At 40.6% G+C, this 20,860-nt stretch overlaps 1 protein-coding gene across 5 annotated transcripts in view; it reads right to left on the bottom strand.

Annotated features, from left to right (window-relative positions):
- Window positions 1–20,860, bottom strand: part of LOC124131782 (protein sel-1 homolog 1-like) — a 44,700-nt gene that overhangs the window by 7,158 nt on the left and 16,682 nt on the right. For all 5 annotated transcript variants that reach the window (XR_007223252.1, XR_007223253.1, XM_048403635.1 and 2 more), the window contains 14 exons: window positions 16,463–16,534; window positions 14,606–14,669; window positions 12,534–12,696; window positions 11,084–11,137; window positions 9,500–9,559; window positions 9,055–9,136; window positions 7,584–7,738; window positions 6,436–6,492; window positions 6,144–6,212; window positions 3,442–3,519; window positions 2,593–2,655; window positions 1,882–1,969; window positions 1,436–1,584; window positions 764–929 (listed from right to left, as the gene is read on the bottom strand). Coding sequence is in view for 3 of the 5 variants with exons in the window: in XM_048403635.1 (XP_048259592.1) it covers window positions 764–929; window positions 1,436–1,584; window positions 1,882–1,969; window positions 2,593–2,655; window positions 3,442–3,519; window positions 6,144–6,212; window positions 6,436–6,492; window positions 7,584–7,738; window positions 9,055–9,136; window positions 9,500–9,559; window positions 11,084–11,137; window positions 12,534–12,696; window positions 14,606–14,669; window positions 16,463–16,534 (1,320 nt within the window). In the remaining 2 variants the exon portion in view is untranslated. The remainder of the gene's footprint in view (window positions 1–763; window positions 930–1,435; window positions 1,585–1,881; window positions 1,970–2,592; window positions 2,656–3,441; window positions 3,520–6,143; window positions 6,213–6,435; window positions 6,493–7,583; window positions 7,739–9,054; window positions 9,137–9,499; window positions 9,560–11,083; window positions 11,138–12,533; window positions 12,697–14,605; window positions 14,670–16,462; window positions 16,535–20,860) is intronic.

Here is a 20,860-nt window from a genome sequence, read left to right as displayed (position 1 = left end):
CAAATCACATCTAGCAATTATTAGAGCACGGCTAAAGGACCTGGTCCATTTGGTGTTGGTGTCATGTGTAGTACAATTATATGATAATGTACTCTGACCAATACACTCTATACAACAATGTTGCTTGAGATGAAAGTACCTCAATATGTCTGGGACATTGGCCTTAAGTGAAAAGTGAAAACTTTTCTCTGGAAAAACATGTGCTATTTTTCGGAAACGGAGTCTTTTGCTGTGCTCTGAGATCTGAGACAGATAGTAAGCATGTCATAGTAATTTATCAGGACGAAAAGGACATACCCGAACAAGGTATGCTCACTTGTCCTCAAACTATTGCCTGTTACTGTCAGATCCAGAAAGGGGTGCACAACCATTTTTTTCGGTATTCTACATGTTACCCTGTGTCAGTCCCTCTGTCATTGGCTTTGTTAACATCGTGTCTTGTGTCATGTGCACCCCCAGCACCAGATCTGACCCATCCCTTACACCCCACCCCTTCACAAATCATGGAACCACTCCTGCACCTGGGTGCACTTGCACAAAGCCATCTTAGTGCTAAGATTATCATAAGCCTATGTTAAAGTATGGGAGTTACGATCATCTTAGCGCTAAGATCGCTTTGCACAAGTTGGCCCTGATCACCACATAAGTTGGCTTTATGATAAGCATGAATTTCTTGAAGGCAAAACCCATGAGGTAAGAATTATCAGTTTGTGTAAATTTACCAATTAGATAAGAAAATGTCTTGTATTATTATTCCACTTACCATTATCGAGAATGTAGGCGACGTTGGACTGTGCTACTTCATACCCAAGCTCTGCCAGGAAGGTGTACTTGATGAGAGAGGCATCTACTTGTCCTTCTTTGTACAGGCGATGAGCATCCATCAGCATCTCCGACCATCGGCCTCGCTCAGCAACGTTCTTGAAAAGCTGCAATCATAGTTTACTCAACATAATGTCACATACATCGTGTACCACAGGGTTTTCAAACAACATATCAATAACTAGGGCTGTCTATCGATACTCAACATAGATATCAATAATCGTTGACTAAATATTGATCACTTATCGATAAATATCGGAGAAGTAACTTTCAGCAAATATACAAAAAATCCGATAGAATTCAACACACTTACGACACATTCATGCATGGAATACTCTGTGGACATTTGTGTTCTAACAAAAACAGTTGCTTTCCGTCTTTGGCAATTGACATGATTGATAATAACAAGTGTCAGTAAATTTAGTAACTTTATTTCATCGCAATTGTTCATGTAAGATATTATCGATGCGCAATTTTCATATCCATTATCATTAATATTTCCTCCCATCGACGATAATTCCGATTATCAATCTTTTAAGCCAGCGCTCTCAATAACTTCGGCTTATCTACCATCTAAACCTGGTCAGTAGTGTAGGTGAATTGTGTGACTCACCTCGACAGCGGTGTGGCAGTTGCGCAGCACACCCGTCCCTGTAGCATGCATCTGTGCCAGGTTGTAGTACGCCAGGACATGGCCACCTTGTGACGCTAGGTTAAAATACTTCACCGCCAGCTTGTAGTCTCGTCTCACACCCAGACCACCTGCACACAGGACAGACAGACATGAAACTTTCTACTGCCCATGTCAAAATTGGTACACCGGAATTGGAGAGAGAGCGAGAGAGAGAGTGAGAGAGAGAAAAAGAGAGAGATAGGGGCAAGAGAGAGAGAGAGAGAGAGAAGGGAGGGAGGGAGGGAGGGAGAGGGAGGGAGGGAGGGGGGAGGGAGGGAGGTAGAAGAGAGGGAGGTAGAAGAGAGGGAGAGAGAGACAGAGTGAGAGGGAGGGAGGGAGGGGGAAGAGAGAGAGAGGGAGGAGAGGGAGGCGTCTTATCAACTTACTGAAGTGCATGATTCCCAGCTGCAGTTGTCCATCCACCCAGCCCTGGTCTGCTGCCATGGTGAAGAATCTCACTGCCTTCGTCAAGTCCTGCACAAGTGGCACACATGTCACATTCTGTTTACAAACATTTCATCTGCTAACATTAATACATAATAACCCAGTGTCTGTAACAAAAGGGGGATCATGAGGTACCCATCTTCCAGAGGCAAGGGAATTACTGACTATAAACATGATGGAGATCCAGTTTCCACCCTTGCCGAACTAGGCTGGAATTCCGGAGTTACATGTTGGCTGCACTAACTAAATATCCAGTTCGTAGACAACATGGATTTCAACTGGATCTTGACTATCAATCAGATCATCTTGACTGGGCGCAGCTGTTTTGTTTGAAGCAAATGCAAGTGATATGAGCGGTGGAATCTGATTGGTCAATAGGAGGGACATAGAAGGGACATAACGCGTAATAGCCACTGGTGGCGCTACGATCGAGCCCTGAAATTCCATCCTAGTTTGGCAAAGGTGGAAAGTGGAAACTGGATTTCATATTACGTTAACGCCCTTGCCTCAGGAGGTTGTGAGGCATACAATGGCCTTCTCCTGTGGTATTTGAATCTGCGGATACATGTAATTTACAATCCAGACAATATTTCTGGGACTGCGTTTAACAGAAGTCCCCCAGGTAGCACATGGTGAGGGACGGAGTCTCTTACCTTCTCCACCCCCATGCCGTTCATATACATCAAGCCAAGGCCAGTCTGTCCCACGGGGTTGCCCTGTCAAACAAACAGTCACAGGGATTCATTTAGTGTGAGCTTACACAGAACTCTTCTCTTACAATTTGGTCCATATGTTTGTTTGTTGTTTATCGCCACACTCAGTATTCCAAATAATTTACTCTGGACCAGACAATCCAGTGATAGATATTGTGAGCAGTGGTCCTACCATCGAGTCAACATGACACGCTATCAACCAAGTCACTAAGTCTAACAACAGTATCCATATGTAAAGAAAATAGAAATCAATCATTTAAGTTTCATTTTTGCGTAACCATGGTAACATGTCAGATATGAGAGGAATATAGTTATTTATTCGTAAATGAAACTGTTCATACATGATCCCCATGGTCCTTCATAGAATGCACACGAATGTTCAGGATAGAACATCCAAAGTTTGAAAACCAAAGTTCAAAATCATACTATTATTCTGTGCCATTGATCACACCTGATTGAAAGTAGAAAGAGTAAAAACCTAATAGTTACTGCAAATAATGTATCACCAAATTATTGATAAGTGTCATAACAGCTTGTAAGTAATCAAGACTGGCCCAGAAAATAACAGTGGTTGATATCATGAGCAACGACAGACTGCTATCACAGTACAACAACATGCAATCAACCAAGTCGCCATGGCTGACTACCTGATCCCTATTGTCGCCTCTTACGACAAACAATAAAATGTTGGCTGTGAACAAGTGTAACCCAAGGCCACACAGGGTTGTTTCGTTGACAATATTTCTGGGTCTTTCATTGTGTTTTCAAGAGTTTGAAGTGTGGCGTTACCTTGTCTGCAGCGTTCTTGAAGTAGTGGAAGGCTGTCATGTTGTTCTGCTTCACCACCGGGCTCCCCTCTGTGTACATCTGTAACACACCAGGGATTACATACTGTGTATTGCTTGTCACAATGGCTCAATACACTCATACTGGGACCACATACTGTGTAGTGCTTGTCAACAATAGCTCAATACACTAATACTGGGACCACATACTGTCTGGTGCTTGTCACAATGGCTCAATACACTAATACTGGGACCACAAACTGTGTAGTGCTTGTCACAATGGCTCAATACACTAATACTGGGACCACAAACTGTGTAGTGCTTGTCACAATGGCTCAATACACTAATACTGGGGCCACATACTTTGTAGTGCTTGTCACAATGGCTCAATACACTAATACTGGGGCCACATACTGTGTAGTGCTTGTCACAATGGCTCAATACACTAATACTGGGACCACATACTGTGTAGTGCTTGTCACAATGGCTCAATACACTAATACTGGGGCCACAAACTGTGTAGTGCTTGTCACAATGGCTCAATACACTAATACTGGGACCACATACTGTGTAGTACTTGTCACAATGGCTCAATACACTAATACTGGGACCACATACTGTCTAGTACTTGTCACAATGGCTCAATACACTAATACTGGGACCACATACTGTGTAGTACTTGTCACAATGGCTCAATACACTAATACTGGGACCACATACTGTGTAGTACTTGTCACAATGGCTCAATACACTAATACTGGGACCACATACTGTCTAGTACTTGTCACAATGGCTCAATACACTAATACTGGGACCACATACTGTCTAGTACTTGTCACAATGGCTCAATACACTAATACTGGGACCACATACTGTGTAGTACTTGTCACAATGGCTCAATACACTAATACTGGGACTACATACTGTCTAGTACTTGTCACCAATGGCTCAATAACCAGTATTGAGGCCACATACTGTGTAGTACTTGTCACCAATGGCTCAATAACCAGTATTGAGGCCACATACTCTGTAGTACTTGTCACCAATGGCTCAATAACCAGTATTGAGGCAACATACTGTCTAGTACTTGTCAACAATGGCAGAGATGCCAACCTTAATTGAAGCTTTGAAGTAATCAGTGGTGCAAAAAAAAGTAATTTCAACATTACAATAAAGTATCTTCAACATGTTTGAGTTCCAAAGTAATATCAGTGCACATGCAATAAGTTCCCTGTCTGCACCACAAAAATCAATCAATAACACGACTTGAGTGTGTCTGAACATAACAACCAATCAGAGGCCTCATATCACAGAGTTATGGCTATTTTCACATTATGTCAATTGAAAGCATGGCTCTCATTAAAAAAATAGTCAAATTCAATATCGAATAGCTCATAATTTATCTTACACCAATGATGACAATGGAAGTAAGTCTTAGGCCAAAAAACATAATAGTCTTGGTTCTCAGGCACCGCCCGCATCATAAAGTCTGCCGCACGTTTCGGGTTTTTTTCCATTTTCAAAAAAATATTAAAATCCTAATACTTAAAAACAATGCCATCCAATATAGCACACAGTTACTTCCCTTTACATGTGCACTGCTTTACTGCACATCTCGTGTTATTGTTATGGCGGCAATAGGAGTTTGTATACTTGTTTATGTAGGGAGGCCCTTTCCCAGGTTGATGGTACACAACTGTTTATTTTGTTACACACTAGTTTGGAAAGCAAAAAAACACAAAAAACACCGTCCATACGCACTATATCTTCTAAAGTCATTGCCTGAGAACCAATTCTTTTATTTTTTTAAGCCTCAGCTTTGTCCCTGTGCAGTGAGATCACACTTGTCCCAACATGTCCTATAACAGAGTTTAGCATGTGATACTTTCAGTCTTTTAATAATTCCATGAAGAACAAGCATGAAATACTCATATAATATGACATATCTGGTTGTGTGCAGGGCATTTGCCCTCCACGAGCACTACCACCATTTTAAGTCTCAGTCAAAGTCGTTGCCATGGAAACTCGAAAAATACATTTTTCAAAAGTCCCAAACTATCAAAAGGCACCAGTTCATCACTAGACCTATCTATGTGCCAAGTTATGTTAAGATATCTCTCATGGATTTTGAGTTCTGTTCCGAAAATAAAAACAGCACGGACGGATGGACGGAAGTACAGAAGTATGTACGGTAGGGCTGCAACAAATAACCTATGAGGCGAATATTAATTCACGAATACAATAATAAGTCAGCAGTTGATGAATTATTTGTTATATTCAGTGAAACATTAACAACATAAGTTATTTGACGTGGTTTGTTAATTATCTATATCATACATTTATATACTGCACTTGTCCAGGTACTTAGTCTTAGTCTCTGCTCAAATGCTACAATGACCAGTGACCAAATTCCTGTCAAATTAAATATTATAACAGTGTTGTCTTTAAAGAAATCTATGCATATCATATGTTCTTATGGATGTTTTAGGTACAGGGTATGTACATGCACATGATTGTATATTCATATATATTCTATTCTAGTGGCCACGAATTACGAATTCAATTCATGAATAGATACGGTTGGATTCACCGAATACGCGAGTGAATCATAACGGCCCAAATGTACAGACAGCAATCATTTCTATATCCCAATTCCACTCCTTTGCAGGGGATTATACAGGGCATGTGTATGCTTGTGAAGTGTACCTTGCCCAGGTAGGCTAGAGCGTTGGCATTCCCCGACTCGGCTGCCATCAGGAAGTACTGCAGAGCCTGCTGTGGAAACAGAAAGGGGATGTGCATAAAATACATAGATGACACTAGAAGACAGCAGTACTGTACCATGAAGGATGCTTTGCTAAATGGTGACAAACTATTCATTAGAACAAAATTAGTTAGGCAAAACCCAGGTGAGCTAAAAAGATGGCGTCACAACAAGGACAAATGTACGAAATTGTAACATGTGATGCAACTCTGGCAAATCCTGGTGCTGACCTACCTCATGGTTGATGGCCACTCCTCGACCTCCCTGGTAGTACAGCTGTCCTAGCACAACCTGGAATAAGTACAGTAGGTGTAAGTACAGTACTGTGTACAACATGGAGATACCACAGTACTGTACAGAGGGTGTACACAACAGGAACACTACAACACTGTGAGTTGGGTGGGATGAAAATAACTTAGAAACATTTTCTGTTAACAGGCTATTCAACTTTTAGAAAATCTATGAGATTGCTTTTTGGTTGGTTGCTTTGTTGTTTAACGCCGCACTCAGCAATATTCCAGCTATATGACAGCGGTCTGTAAATAATCGAGTCTTGACCAGACAATCCAGTGATTGATATCATGAGCATCGATCCACACAATTGGGATACGATGACATGCATCAAGCATAGTCACCTTTTACGGCAAGCATGGGTTGCTGAAGACCTATTCTACCCCGGAATCTTCACGGGTCAAATCTATGAGAACTCTTGATATCGCTCATGAATTTAGTGACAAACGACCTTTCTCAGAATAATAATTTAAAATAAAATTTTATTATATCTCAAACGTAACATTATTTACTTAATTATTATCTTGCCTTGTCATGCAAAACAGATATATACCGAAAATTGTATTTGTGTTGAAGGTTATCCTGGAAAGATTATCTCCCCTGGCATTGGTATATGTTAAAAGGAAGAACCACTGTCTCAAGACAATGGAGTAAGTGATCTCCTTCTGAGCTGGCAGAAGAAATATTTCAGCAAGAGTCTGCACCCAGTGACTGATGGCATGAGCAATTATTAAAGCCATCATGGTGTGACATCTTGTTTGTCCTGGAGTCCCCCTGGGATATTTGGAACAAAAGACTGGAGACTGGGGATCTAGTCTGTCCTGGAGTCCCCCTGGGATATTTGGAACAAAAGACTGGAGACTGGGGATCTAGTCTGTCCTGGAGTCCCGGTGGAGTATTTGGAACTAAAGACTGGAGTCTAGGGATCTAGTCTGTCCTGGAGTCCCCATAGGATATTTGGAACTAAAGACTGGAGTCTGGGGATCTAGTCTGTCCTGGAGTCCCCGTGGATTATTTGGAACTAAAGACTGGAGTTTAGGGATCTAGTCTGTCCTGGAGGCCTCATGGGGTATTTTGAACTGAAGACTGACCTGTGCCTGGACATCACCCTTGTCGGCCAGGAAGTGGTAGTACTGCAAGAGGTCATCATCCAGCAGGGGGCTGTTGCCTGTCTGACTCTCACTCTCCTCCTGGAGACGGACACGCTGCACGGTGGGGCCACCTGACAGAGACACACTGTCTGCCACTGTCAACACAACAGGAGGATCAGTTTGTTGTTTAGCGCCACACTCCGCAATATTCTAGCTATGTAACGGCAGCCCTTAAATATCGTTTCTGGACCAAACAATCTGGTGACTGATATTCTGATTAACAATCCTTGCCGTTGGGTAAGATGACACACAATCAAGTCACCAAGCCAGACCAACCAATCCATTTAGTCACTTCTTACAAACAGCATAGGTTGGTGAGGACCTTTTCCAATCTCATTAACATCAGATCTTAGTTCTCGCTATTGCTAAACAAAGATCTGAGGACATCCCATAAGGGGTCACGTCAGAATGACCTTTCATCCGACCAATCAGAGCGTCGCTTACCGGATCATGAAAGTGACAGTCGGAATGTGAGTTTCTAATCATGCAACCTCGTAAACTTTAACACGGGGTATTCCGAACGATAGTTGCGGGCTTAACAACTGAATCCATACAATCTTGACCATCTATTAGCCATTCAAGAATGTTGTTTTGTTCAGGTTTCAAATTTGTTATCGAGAATTTGTCAAAAATGTTTCGAAGCGTAGGCTTAGTTAGTTACATGGCAGATTATGTGCAGTGGTTGAAGAAGCTTTTCATAGCAATGTTTCAAATGAAGCACATATAAACTTCACTATAACCTGTCAATATTTCTTTCACTCTGCAGTGTGTACAGTAAATTAATAACACAGTATATCTAGAATAGATTCACACAAGTCTAAAATCAAACATTACATTAACTGAAGAAACAAAAGCTAAAAATATCACAGCCTTATTTTAGCTCCCAAATTTTCGAAACCCCAATGTTACTACCATCTCAAATAATATATCACGATAGTCTCAACATCACTTATATCCCCAGTTATTACCCCAACAGAGATTGAGGTCATTACTATCCTGTCCATTATGCTAACGTATCAGTAGTTTGTCACAATTTGTGTATTTCCAAACCATACAGATTTTTTTGTTTGTTTGTTTGTTTGTTTGTTTGATTGATTGTTTGATTGATTGTTTGATTGCTGTTTAACGCCGCACTCAGCAATATTCCAGCTATATGATGGTGGTCTGTAAATAATCGAGTCTGGACCAGACAATCCAGTGATTGATACCATGAGCATCAATCCACAGAATTGGGATCGATGTCATGCATCAACCAAGTCAGCGAGCCTGACCACCCGATCCCATTAGTCACCTCTTATGACAAGCATAGCCGCCTTTTACGGCAAGCATGGGATGCTGATGACCCATTCTACCCCGGATCTTCACGGGTCCCAAACCATAACGAAACTGTCTTTGTTGTGGTGGAACTCACCTGTGCTGGCCACCTTCTTGTAGTGGGTGAGGGCGGACTCACACTTGGCCTCCACTCCAACTCCTGCCCAGTAGCGGTAACCCTGCACACATCAACACACGTCAAACCAACCTCTATATGATGCTGTTAACCTTTCAGCGCCTAACAGGGTTGTATACTCCCCAAGGAGCTGAGAAAGATTGTTGAGTGCACACGGATCCATTGACCAGGGTTATAATGTCTAAGTGCTTAGAGCATGCTTATGCATGGAGTACAGCACTATATAAATGGATGCCTCAAATATAGAAAAAAATCAAAATTATGGGTACAGTATGGAAGGCTGAATAACTAAAGTCTTAGGTGACATCTATTTGTCACAACAACGTTATGATAATTTAATCCATGGTGCAAAAACCTGAAAATATTGAAAACTGTATGTAGTGACAAATTGTTCTGATCATCTCACCATTGCCATCTGCGCCATTGGGTCCCCGCCCAGAGCTCCGAAAGTGAAGTAGATCAGAGACTGAAGAAACAATAATAATATAATTTAGTTCCAGTTTGTATCTTGTGTAGTTATTTAAACAAAGAAATTTACACCTAGCATGCCTGTTTCTACATACACAATATTTTTCAGCTACTGCTGATGGTTTTATTGTCTGCCAGAAGCTCTAAAACAGACCACTAATAATTATTAATGCCATATTCAAAACTGAATGTGGTCCAATTTAGGTTTCTTTTGTGGATTGTCAGGGTAGCGAAGTTCAGTCGGTAATCATGGTTTCTTTAGAATGTTAACCAAAGTGAAATCCTACATGTTAACTAGTTTCCAGATAAACAAATCATGGATAAGCAATAATGTTCCCTCCGCCACGTGCATTGATACCAATCATTACATCAAATAGTCCACAGCTCATTCAGACTTGTGGCTAAAATCATGTACTGTATTTGACGTAATAAGCGCCCAGGGCGCTCTCAAAATTAGAGCTATGGGGCTCTTATTAGAATATTATTTTGGTGAAAAAACAGAGTTGAAAGATATATTTCATGGTTAAGCTGACACCCTGAAATGTTTATGGACAACAGATATATTTTTCCAGAATTTTATTGCACATAAGGGTGCATATAGCACACAAGTGTGTATTATATGCGAATAAATAAGTCTTGTGTACATTGATCAATCGGAAGGGGTGCTAATTGGGATTGTTCACCAGCCAATGTATCAGCATATGTCACCGTGGGCACTTATTAGAGCGGGGTGCTTATTACGTCGAATACGGTAACAAGATTGGGAGAGAAAACAAGTACTGTATTCACTGTAATAAATGCCCAGGATGTATAGAAAATTGACAAAGGGGTATAAATATGTCAGAGATCAAGCGGTAGAGAACAAATAAAAGTTCAAACTTCAAAATAGACTAAAACATTTTTGATTATAGTAACTACATAAATATATACCCATACCACCCTGCTGTGTTTTCTGTGAAAAAAATTGTAATATACACAAGAAAATATGAATACTCAGATAAATCTTCAGATAAGTATGAGATGCTTATGAAGATTACTTACAGACTGGTCTTAATGTTGATCAGGGGGCACAGTTTAGAATGGTTGGTTGGTTGGTTGGTTGGTTTGTTGTTTAACGCTGCACTCAGCAATATTCCAGCTATATGACGGCGGTCAGTAAATAATCGAGTCTGGACCAGACAATCCAGTGATTGATATCATGAGCATCGATCCACGCAATTGGGATTGATGACATGTATCAACCAAGTCAGTGAGCCTGACCACCCGATCCCGTTAGTCGCCTTTTACGACAAGCATAGTAACCTTTTATGGCAAGCATGGGTTGCTGAAGACCTATTCTACCCCCAAATCTTCACGGGTTCATTTTAGAATGGGTAGCTTACGACATCGAATACAGTAGTCCTTCCTGATTTGTACTTGTCTCAGAACTAGAGGACACTGGTACATTCCCAACAATAATGGAGAGCACGGGTTTTGTGGACTACCAATGTTTCTCTGTATGTGTATACATGTGGTAACCTACCCTCGCTTGAGTTGAATTGACACCAAGCCCCGCACTGTACAGGAAGCCAAGACCCTAGAGCAGAGAGAAGGAGAGTTGTCAAGTAGGACAAAATTATTGTGGAACAGAACAGTTTGTGTATTGTTTTACACTGTAGTAAGGCAGGAGCATCACACTGAGATGTACTCCATCAAGTCTTGACAAACCAGGACCATCACAGAGAGTGGTATAATCTCATGCAGTCAGAGTCTGTTGAGTAATAAAACATCAGCAAAAGATAACGTCTATTGCTTCTGACTTCACGGACTTGGCTGGCACACTTTGTAAAGTTGTTTGTTTTGTTTGTTGTTTAACTCCGCACTCAGCAATATTCCAGCTATATGATGGTGGTCTGTAAATATTTGAGTCTGGACCAGACAATCCATTGATTGATATCATGAGCACTGACCCATGCAATTGGGATAAGATGACATGCATCAACCAAGACAGCGAGCCTGACCACCCAATCCCGGTAGTCGCCTCTTACGGCAAGCATGGGTTGCTGAAGAGCTATTCTGACCCGGATCTTCACAGGCAACTTTTAAAAGAGTGAGTGAGTATGGTTTTACGCCACTTTTAGCAATATTCCAGCAATATCACGAGGGGAGACACAAGAAAATGGGCTTCACACATTGTACCCATGTGGGTAATCGAGTCCGCCCTTGAAGAGCGAATATTTTAACCCCACCGCCCCTCACTTAAATGAAGACTCATGAAGCATTATTCTTCTTAGGGCAGGGGCGATACACCAACTGTGCGGTCCGATTAGTATCACAATACTTGCATGTGCTCTTTTCTGTGGCCCCTAAGCCATTTTTTTCAATGCACATTGACGATTTACAGATTGCAGTGTCATGTATGTCACAATGGATGAAGATATTTATGTTTTCACTACTAACTGGTGTTTGATGTAACAGTTATTAAAATTAACACTGTCAGTAAGAATCAATATTTTTTACTTTGTGGCGACTGTGATCGATACTTGTATCAAGAAGAAAAAAATTGCGATCCTCCGATGCATCAGTGTATCGTCCCACCACTAATTCTACCACACTGTTACATGTTCCTTTATATTTTACAATCACAGCGGTAGAAACTAACAGTTTTCGCCACTAGTCCTTATAATGATAACATATAGCAAAACCCTTAAAAAGAGCAAATTTCTGCAAATCCTTATGATATCTTAACTATTGGCCAGTTTGACAAGGACTATAGGACTCGTGCCAATTTCTAATGCTGCATCATGTAACAGTGTAAGATATATATGAATACATGGGTCCTGTTTGACTTGATGACTTAAAAACAGTCCTTTTTCCAAGGTGGTCCCTCTAAGTGCTAACCATCATCACCCATATTGTCTGTCTGATCCATTATAAGTATCAATATTTGCCCTGAGGAACACTAGCCAAGTGTGGCATCCACTTCAACCTACCAACTGGCCTGTAGGGGACCCCCTCTGAGACAGGTCTTCGAATATCTCCTTGGCTCGGGACAGATTGTGAGGCAGGTAGTCCCCGAACAGATGGCCAAAAGCGACCTGCTCCAATGACTTTGTGTGGTTCTTCTGGGCAGCTTTCAGGAAATGGATGTATGCTCTGAAATTCACATTTGTCAGATCACTGTAATTGTTGGAAGACAATACTAGTTTAAGTATGCAAAAGGCTTTGACAGTATATTAGTGTAATTAGAAGTAAATAGAAAACAATGAATGACTGGGGTGCATACTGGACCTGCCCACTAGTCATAATTAGTTTCTCTCATAGTAAGGTATCGCAAGGACTAGAACTTCATGTTTTTTAGCTGGTGTCCATATATGGTATGACAAAACGGACACGTAAATGTTTCGGGTTAAGTTGCATCTCTGAATGGGGAACTCACATTTCAAAATTATATATATGTTGACTGCCAAGTGAGTGAGTATGGTTTTACGCCATTTTTAGCAATATTCCAGCAACATCACTGCGGGGAAGACCAGAAATGGGCCTCACATGTTGTACCCATGACGGGAATCGAACCAGGGTCTTCGGCCTGACAAGCACTTTAGCCACTACTCGACACCCAGTTGACTGCCAAGAGGCATTCATTCCTGCTGATTCCCCCCGTAAAGTAATGTCCCATCACAATGGCTCCCAGTCTGGTATCTCTGACAACAACTACTGGGTATTTGCTGTTGATATTTGGACGAAGTCTGTGACAAAAAACTTTAGTGAACTAGCCAAACTTGAATTATGGCAGTATTTTCACTCTGTTTGTTTGTTGTTTAATGCCGCACTCCGCAATATTCCAGCTATATGACCGCATTCTGTAAATAATCGAGTCTGGACCAGATAATTCAGTGATCGACATGATGAGCATCGATCTACGCAGCTGGGATACGATGACATGAATCAACCAAGTCAGCAAGCCTGACCACCTGATCCCGTTAGTTGCATCTAACAACAAGCATAGTGCGGCAAACATGGGTTGCTGAAGACCTTTTCTCTACCTGCATCTTCACGGGTCAGTAGATTTTAGCATTAGCATATGGCCTAGTATAAGCTGATCTTACTAGACCAGGGCCAGCTTGCACAAAATGATCTTAGCACGATTATCCTAAATCTACATTAGAGTATGGCAGCTACAATAGTCATCGCGCTAAATTGCTTTGTATAAGTGTGCCCAGAAATTTACTAGTCTCGGGCTTTGGACTAGAGACGAAAGATGCAGACTTTAGTTGATCACTTACTACTGATGGTTGAAACACTACCCTAACCATGCTTACTTGTGCAACGATTGCAAAAATTGATTCTGGTTAAAGTGTTTTGTGATACTATAGTTGCACCTTCGCTCCTTCAGGCTTTTGAAGGGAATCCCTGGCATGGACGAGTGAGTGAGTGAGTGAGTGAGTGAGTGAGTGAGTGCATGTTGTTTTATGAATCATTCATAACTGTAGACTTATGACAAGCATGGGGAACTGTAGACTTATGACAAGCATGGGGAACTGTAGACTTATGACAAGCATGGGGAACTGTAGACTTATGACCAGCATGGGGAACTGTAGACTTATGACAAGCATGGGGAACTGTAGACTTATGACAAGCATGGGGAACTGTAGACTTATGACAAGCACGGGGAACTGTAGACTTATGACAAGCATGGGGAACTGTAGACTTATGACCAGCATGGGGAACTGTAGACTTATGACAAGCATGGGAAACTGTAGACTTATGACAAGCATGTGGAACTGTAGACTTATGACAAGCATGGGGAACTGTAGACTTATGACAAGCATGGGCAACTGTAGACTTATGACAAGCATGGGGAACTACACACTTATGACAAGCATGGGGAACTGTAGACTTATGACAAGCATGGGGAACTGTAGACTTATGACAAGCATGGGGAACTGTAGACTTATGACAAGCATGGGGAACTGTAGACTTATGACAAGCATGGGAACTGTAGACTTATGACAAGCATGTGGAACTGTGGACTTATGACAAGCATGGGGAACTGTAGACTCACCGTGTGTAGTCCTTTGAGAATGTGCCATTGATCAAAGCTTGACCTTGCTGGTACATTTCTTCAGCTGAAAACAAATCCAAGAGAATGTTTTTGATAGAAGAGTTTTCCTATTTGTCTTCAGTTCAGTTTCATACAACCACAAACCCCAGGAAGCATAACATACTTTGTTATCACAGCTGTCTTGAAAATGAATGTAATGAAAGAAAGTTGATTTGAACTGAATGAGCAATTATAGAAACAGTTGCTTCACAGAAAAAGAAATCTTCCCTTCATCATATATGAACAATTGAAGCAGGTCTTGCTTATCACATTGATTGAAAGACATTAGCTGTTAGAGTGAGTGTTTCTATTCCATGTTGTGTGTTAACAGTAATATCACATTCGCAACTACATTAGGAGAACCTGTAAAACAATCTGCACTTGGATCAGGCAAACTGCTGGTCATCAATAATCCATAAGGCTTATAAAATAACAGAATTAGTTCTCAGGCAATAGCTTTTGAAAATATAGTGTGGGTGGGCAGTTTTTTGTGTTTTTGTTGTTGTAACTCAACTAGTTTGTAACCAAAAAAACAGTTGTGTACAATCAACCTGGGAAAGGGCCTCCTACATAAATGTATTCCTTGAGTAAAATACTGGAATACAGTTTTTGACTACCATTGGACTTGTAATATTTAAGGTTTTGGGGTTTGTTTTTTTTAAAATGGAAATAAATACGAAAAGAGCAGCGAACTTTAGGATGATGCAGGGTGTCTGAGAACCAAGACTATTATTTTGTTAAGCCTTATGTTGAATATAATGTCACAGGAGCATCCAGGCCCCATTCCACAAAGCAATCTTAGCACTAAGGTGATCCTAATCATGCTAATTGCCATACTTTGAGATAGACTTATGGTTGATATGATGGTCGTAGCGCCAGGATCGATTTGTGGAACAAGGCCCAGGCACATATTGTTGGGTCAGTTTCAGCCAAGAGGACAAAGACCCACAATCAGAACCTACCTAGGTTCATTTGGGTTCCAAACCCACAACTTGAATACCACCCAAGGGACACAACTCTGCCCTAATTCCAAGTACACCTTCCTAATTAGACTGTTTTCAGAAATCAAACAGCATGGTAAAGTAAATGAAAGTCTCGACCAGACAAACCAATGGTTGATATAATGAGCAACACCCCACACCATTAATCACGAAGCTTGACCACTAGGGCTGCAACGACACACCTAGGTCATGATACGATACTATCTCGATACTTACATCACGATTCAACACGTATCTCGATACCCTACGATACACATAGTGATTAGAGAAGATAAGAGACATAAGTACTAGTAACTTGCCATTTTCACAGTAAGTCCCTGGTGGTTTCTCTAGCAAAGGACGAATGTCTGCTTTTTCTGATATGTTTGAGTTCGAGACCGCTCAGCCAATCAGAAAGCTTGAACTGCTACTGATATACAAAGCTAGCATAGCCGCTGTATTTTCAAAGACGTACGTGTGTGTAGCGAAAATTATATAGTCCCTACGTTTTTATGACTCGTTTCGAATTTGAAATTCATTTAAAACACATTTAAATTGTATCTGTGATAAAAGTTTATCTTGAAAAATCGAGATACAGAATCTCACAAATCGCGCACCGTATCGTATGGAGTGAATCGCGATGCATCAGTGTCCCGGGATATTGTTTTAGCCCTACTGACCACCCACCCAGCTTACAAGCACAGGAAACTGCAGACAAATCTACCCAGAAGATCAATGGATAAAACGCATGGTAAACATTATAGGATATTAATGCATCAGGACCAACCCCAAAAGCAACAGATATATAGAAACACATACAAAGAGTTATTTCCCTTACCTTCTTTCTCTTCTGGTGTAAGTTCAATTTCCACTAAAGGCTCTTCTTCAGGCAGATCCTCATCTTCCTCATCTGCCAACACAAGCAATTTGTTTTTTTCCATTAAGAAGCAAGGTATTTCATTATCACCACCATGTACAGATGGATTAATTACTGTTTGATAGCTTACACTGTCTGTGCCTGCACACAGCCAATCAATATACTGCTGGCAGACATACAACTACTTCTAACGTCTTCCCAGTCATGCTAGTGGAGCAAGTTTCTTGGACATGCCGAACTAGGTTGATATTTTTTTCCAGATTAAGCAATCTGCCATATGTTATTGGTTACCATGGTTATGGAGACACATTAGTGTGTGCAATCAAGAGCAAACATATTGATACAGCAAAAACAATATCTGACGTCCATAAACATGATTTATCAGGGTAATTAGTCCTAGGCCTAACCTTCAGAAAACGCTTGGAACATACAACTCTTGCGTATTTTCCAGCAGATATCTCAAAATTGATTGCTGTAACATGATTTAATAACATACCAAATATGAATTATTATTTTCCAACTCTTCAGACTTGGTGAGGGATTAATCAATTCATGATGATGATAAAAGAAGACTTAAAAAATTAACATATTCCCAACCCATGGACATATTGCAGTTGTCAAAGACAAAGTAGGAGATTCAACATTGTTCAATGGGTAAAAAACATGTTGGAGAGAGGTTGTGCTCAACTGGTAGGAAGATAAAAAGGTACTAATTCATTGAATTATTGAACGCTTTTATGAAGATCATTTTACAAGATGATGTTCAAGATGATTAATAAACATCCATGAAGTTAATGATGAGTTGTTTTCTTCTTATTCAATTTAATCTTTGTACTGGGAGCATCAAGAGAACAATGCTGCCATCATCACTGGTGACACTTAGGACAACATATTTACATATATTAACTTGAAATACATGTATAAAGACTGCAAACAATATTCATTGACAAATGGCAAATGGATATTTCATCTCACAAGCTGTACTGGCCGATGACCAGATCGCTGACTGCCAGTACAGCGTGTGACATCAGTGGAAGACATAGAGTTTATGGTATTTTGAGTTGGCCCAGGATATAAGAAAATGTGCAATACCAATTCCTTTAACAGATTCTCCTGTTATTTTATTTTACTAAATGGTCACAGAAGATAATGGAAAACCTGTTATCATATCCAAGGATGTGTATAAGCTGTTGCAAACATCAAGACACGACAAAGTCAGTTAACTTTATTTCGGTCTGTCATCAGGCAAGTGGGTCTGTCATCAACAGAGTCGGTCTGTCGTCAAGCAAATGGGCCTGTCATCAAGCAAGTGGTTCTGTCATCAACAGAGTTGGTCTGTCGTCAAGCAAGTGGGTCTGTTGTAAAGCAAGTAAGTCTGTCATCAACAGAGTTGGTCTGTCGTCAAGTAAGTGGGTCTATCATCAAGCAAGTAGGTCTGTCATCAAGCAAGCAGGCCTGTCATCAACAGAGTTGGTCTGTCGTCAAACAAGTGGGTCTGTTGTCAAGCAAGTAGTTCTGTCATCAAGCAAGTAGATCTGTCATCAAGCAAGACGTGGTCTGTCATCAATCGAGTGGGTCTATCATCACGCAAGTAGGTCTGTCATCAAGCAAGCAGGTCTGTCATCAACAGAGTTGGTCTGTCGTCAAGCAAGTGGGTCTATAGTCAAGCAAGTGGATCTATCATCAAGTGGGTCTTTAGTCAAGCAAGTGGGTCTTTAGTCAAGCAAGTTGGTCTTTAGTCAAACAAGTGGGTCTATAGTCAAGCCAGAGTTCTGTCATCAAGCATGTGGGTCCATAGTCAAACAAGTGGGTCTTTAGTCAAGCGAATTGGTCTACCAGGACTTCTATTAACACAAACCATTTTCAGCCATATTCTTAAATGTCACACGCTGTGGTAGACGAAATCAATAATACAAGGTACTGAAGTACAATTAGCATTTATTAAATATTATGATATACATGATATATATGTGGTAAGTATAAATCTCAATAGTTAAAACATTTTAATTTTAATTATAATTTGATTAGAATTCTCTGTTCAACAAATGACCCATGAGTGAGTGAGCGAGTGAGTGTGAGGAATAAAATACAGTGCCGATTTACAATAATACTGTGTGCAAAAACAATTAACACCTTTGTAAGACACAGCAATGAAACAGAGAAACAGGGAAAACACTGTGTGAAACAGAAGCACCCAGGTGACAGGAGACACAGCATAACACTGCTATAGATATACACACACAAGGCAACGGGGGTAAACACAGCAAAACACTGCCATAGATACAGGGGTGGGGTGGTAAGAGGAATGGGATATTTCAATAGTCACAGTGTCTGACTCCACACACTGGCATGCAGGCATCTGAAAGTTGTAATACATTATCAGTTACCGTCATGGCCATGGTTACCATGGTTACAACATACATGACAGTGTTTGAAGTTAAGTCTAAGCATCCTTGTCACGGATTTGATGAAATACATCAAGATTCAGGTGTCCCTAGGCTGGATTAAATCATAATGCTACAGCAGAATACCTCAAGGACACTAGCAATGGTAGAAATTGGCACTAGTCCTCTAGTCCTTGCCAAACTGCCCAATAGTTAAGGTATCATAAGGACTAGTTGAAATGTGCCCTTTTCAAGGCTTTTGCTATATGTTATCATTATGAGGACTAGTGGACGAAAACAGTTTGTTTCTAACGCTGACTAGGAGAACCTTAATTTCAAACACTGCTGGATATATATTACTCAAAAGAAGTTAAAGAACACCCAATTTTTTCACATGACTAGTTAATCTGTCATGGCTGGTGGGTATGGCATCACACACTTCCATTTGTGGGTGTTCTTTAACTTGATTTGAGTAGTATATTAGGTCATTAGCACAACATGCATTGAGGGATTCGTGCAAACTAATTGAGTGATTTAGTGGTTTAGTTCTTCAGAATTTCTCATTAATGTCTCACTGTACACTTTCTACTGATTGATACTTACAAAACTTGCTGCAATATTCTAGAAACGTCATGACAGGGAACTCCAAGAAGGGGCTTCATGTGCACCCATACGTGGAATCATACATCATAGCCACCAGGGCTCCCCCATAACCCCAACAAATCTACTGAATGAGGGACACTGACAAAGATTGTAAAAAATAAGATATTTTTCAGTTATTAGGTAATACTCCTGATTATTTTAGATTGGTTCAGTTTCTAGGACATATTATACACCAAAATCATATTAATAAAGATTTTTTTCAAATTTGGTAATCGTAGACGAATGTCCTATCAAGATCATGTAAATGTCCTAATGCCATTTGGCTCCAGCACCATGCTGACAGAGCTGGTATTTTCAATGACCAATACCATGGATACTGTCATGAGGTTACTCAAAAGTGTTAATGTATGTTTTAATATGCTCAAGCTACACTTGTGTTTCATACAACAGTGCCTATAGCGAAATCTGTATAAGTCATGTTTATCAGTCAAGGTAGTGCATGAATGTTGCTTTACACAGCTGATGATGAACATTTTCAGGTCACAGCATATATCTGTCTGTGCCACAAACATGACCCAGGCTTGCGACTATGCTTGTCGTAAGAGGCGACTAACGGGATCGGGTGGTCAGGTTCGCTGATTTGGTTGCATGTCATCGATCCCAATGCTCATCGATGCTCATGATATCAATCACTGGATTGTCTGGTCCATTATTTACAGACCGCCTTCATATAGCTGGAATATTGCTAAGTGCGGCGTTAAACAACAAACAAACAAAACACTTGACATCAGTAGATGATAGTGTCAAGGTATGGACTGTAATTAGCAAAGCTTACTAGGCCGAAACAAATTTTACTGAACTCGGGCTTCGAACAATGTCGGACTAGTAGCTAAAATTACAGACTGATATCACTGTCATAGCATGTCACAGAAGATGGAAGGCCCACAGTGACTCATTTGAGGCATTGACTACACTTACAGGCTTCGAAATTATCTACAGCCTGCCAGTCTTATACTGGTAAACTTCAGGGTTCTGGGGGTGACCACCCCCCATTTTCACATCTGATGACATTTTGAATGCTCATTTCCTAACATGATAAATTGATAACAGGTTGACTTGGTTGTTAAAGTGACATTATTAAAAATGGCATACATATTTTGGGATAGGCTTTTGGGTGGACACTAGAGCTGTTCCGATTCACTCGTGTATTCGGTGAATCGAACCGTATCCATTCATGAATTGAATTCGTTATTCGTGGTCACTAGAATCGAATACTAATGAATATGCAGTCAGGTGCATTTACATACCCTAATCCTTTAAATATCCATAAGAACATATTAATATATGCGTAGATTTCTTCAAAGACAACACA

This window comes from Haliotis rufescens, unplaced genomic scaffold (assembly GCF_023055435.1).
Source record: "Haliotis rufescens isolate VD_foot unplaced genomic scaffold, xgHalRufe1.0.p SCAF_3, whole genome shotgun sequence".
Classification (NCBI taxonomy): Eukaryota; Metazoa; Mollusca; class Gastropoda; order Lepetellida; family Haliotidae; genus Haliotis; species Haliotis rufescens.
The sequence above is the reverse complement of the archived record's forward strand: the minus strand, read 5'-3'. Positions and strand labels throughout refer to the sequence as shown.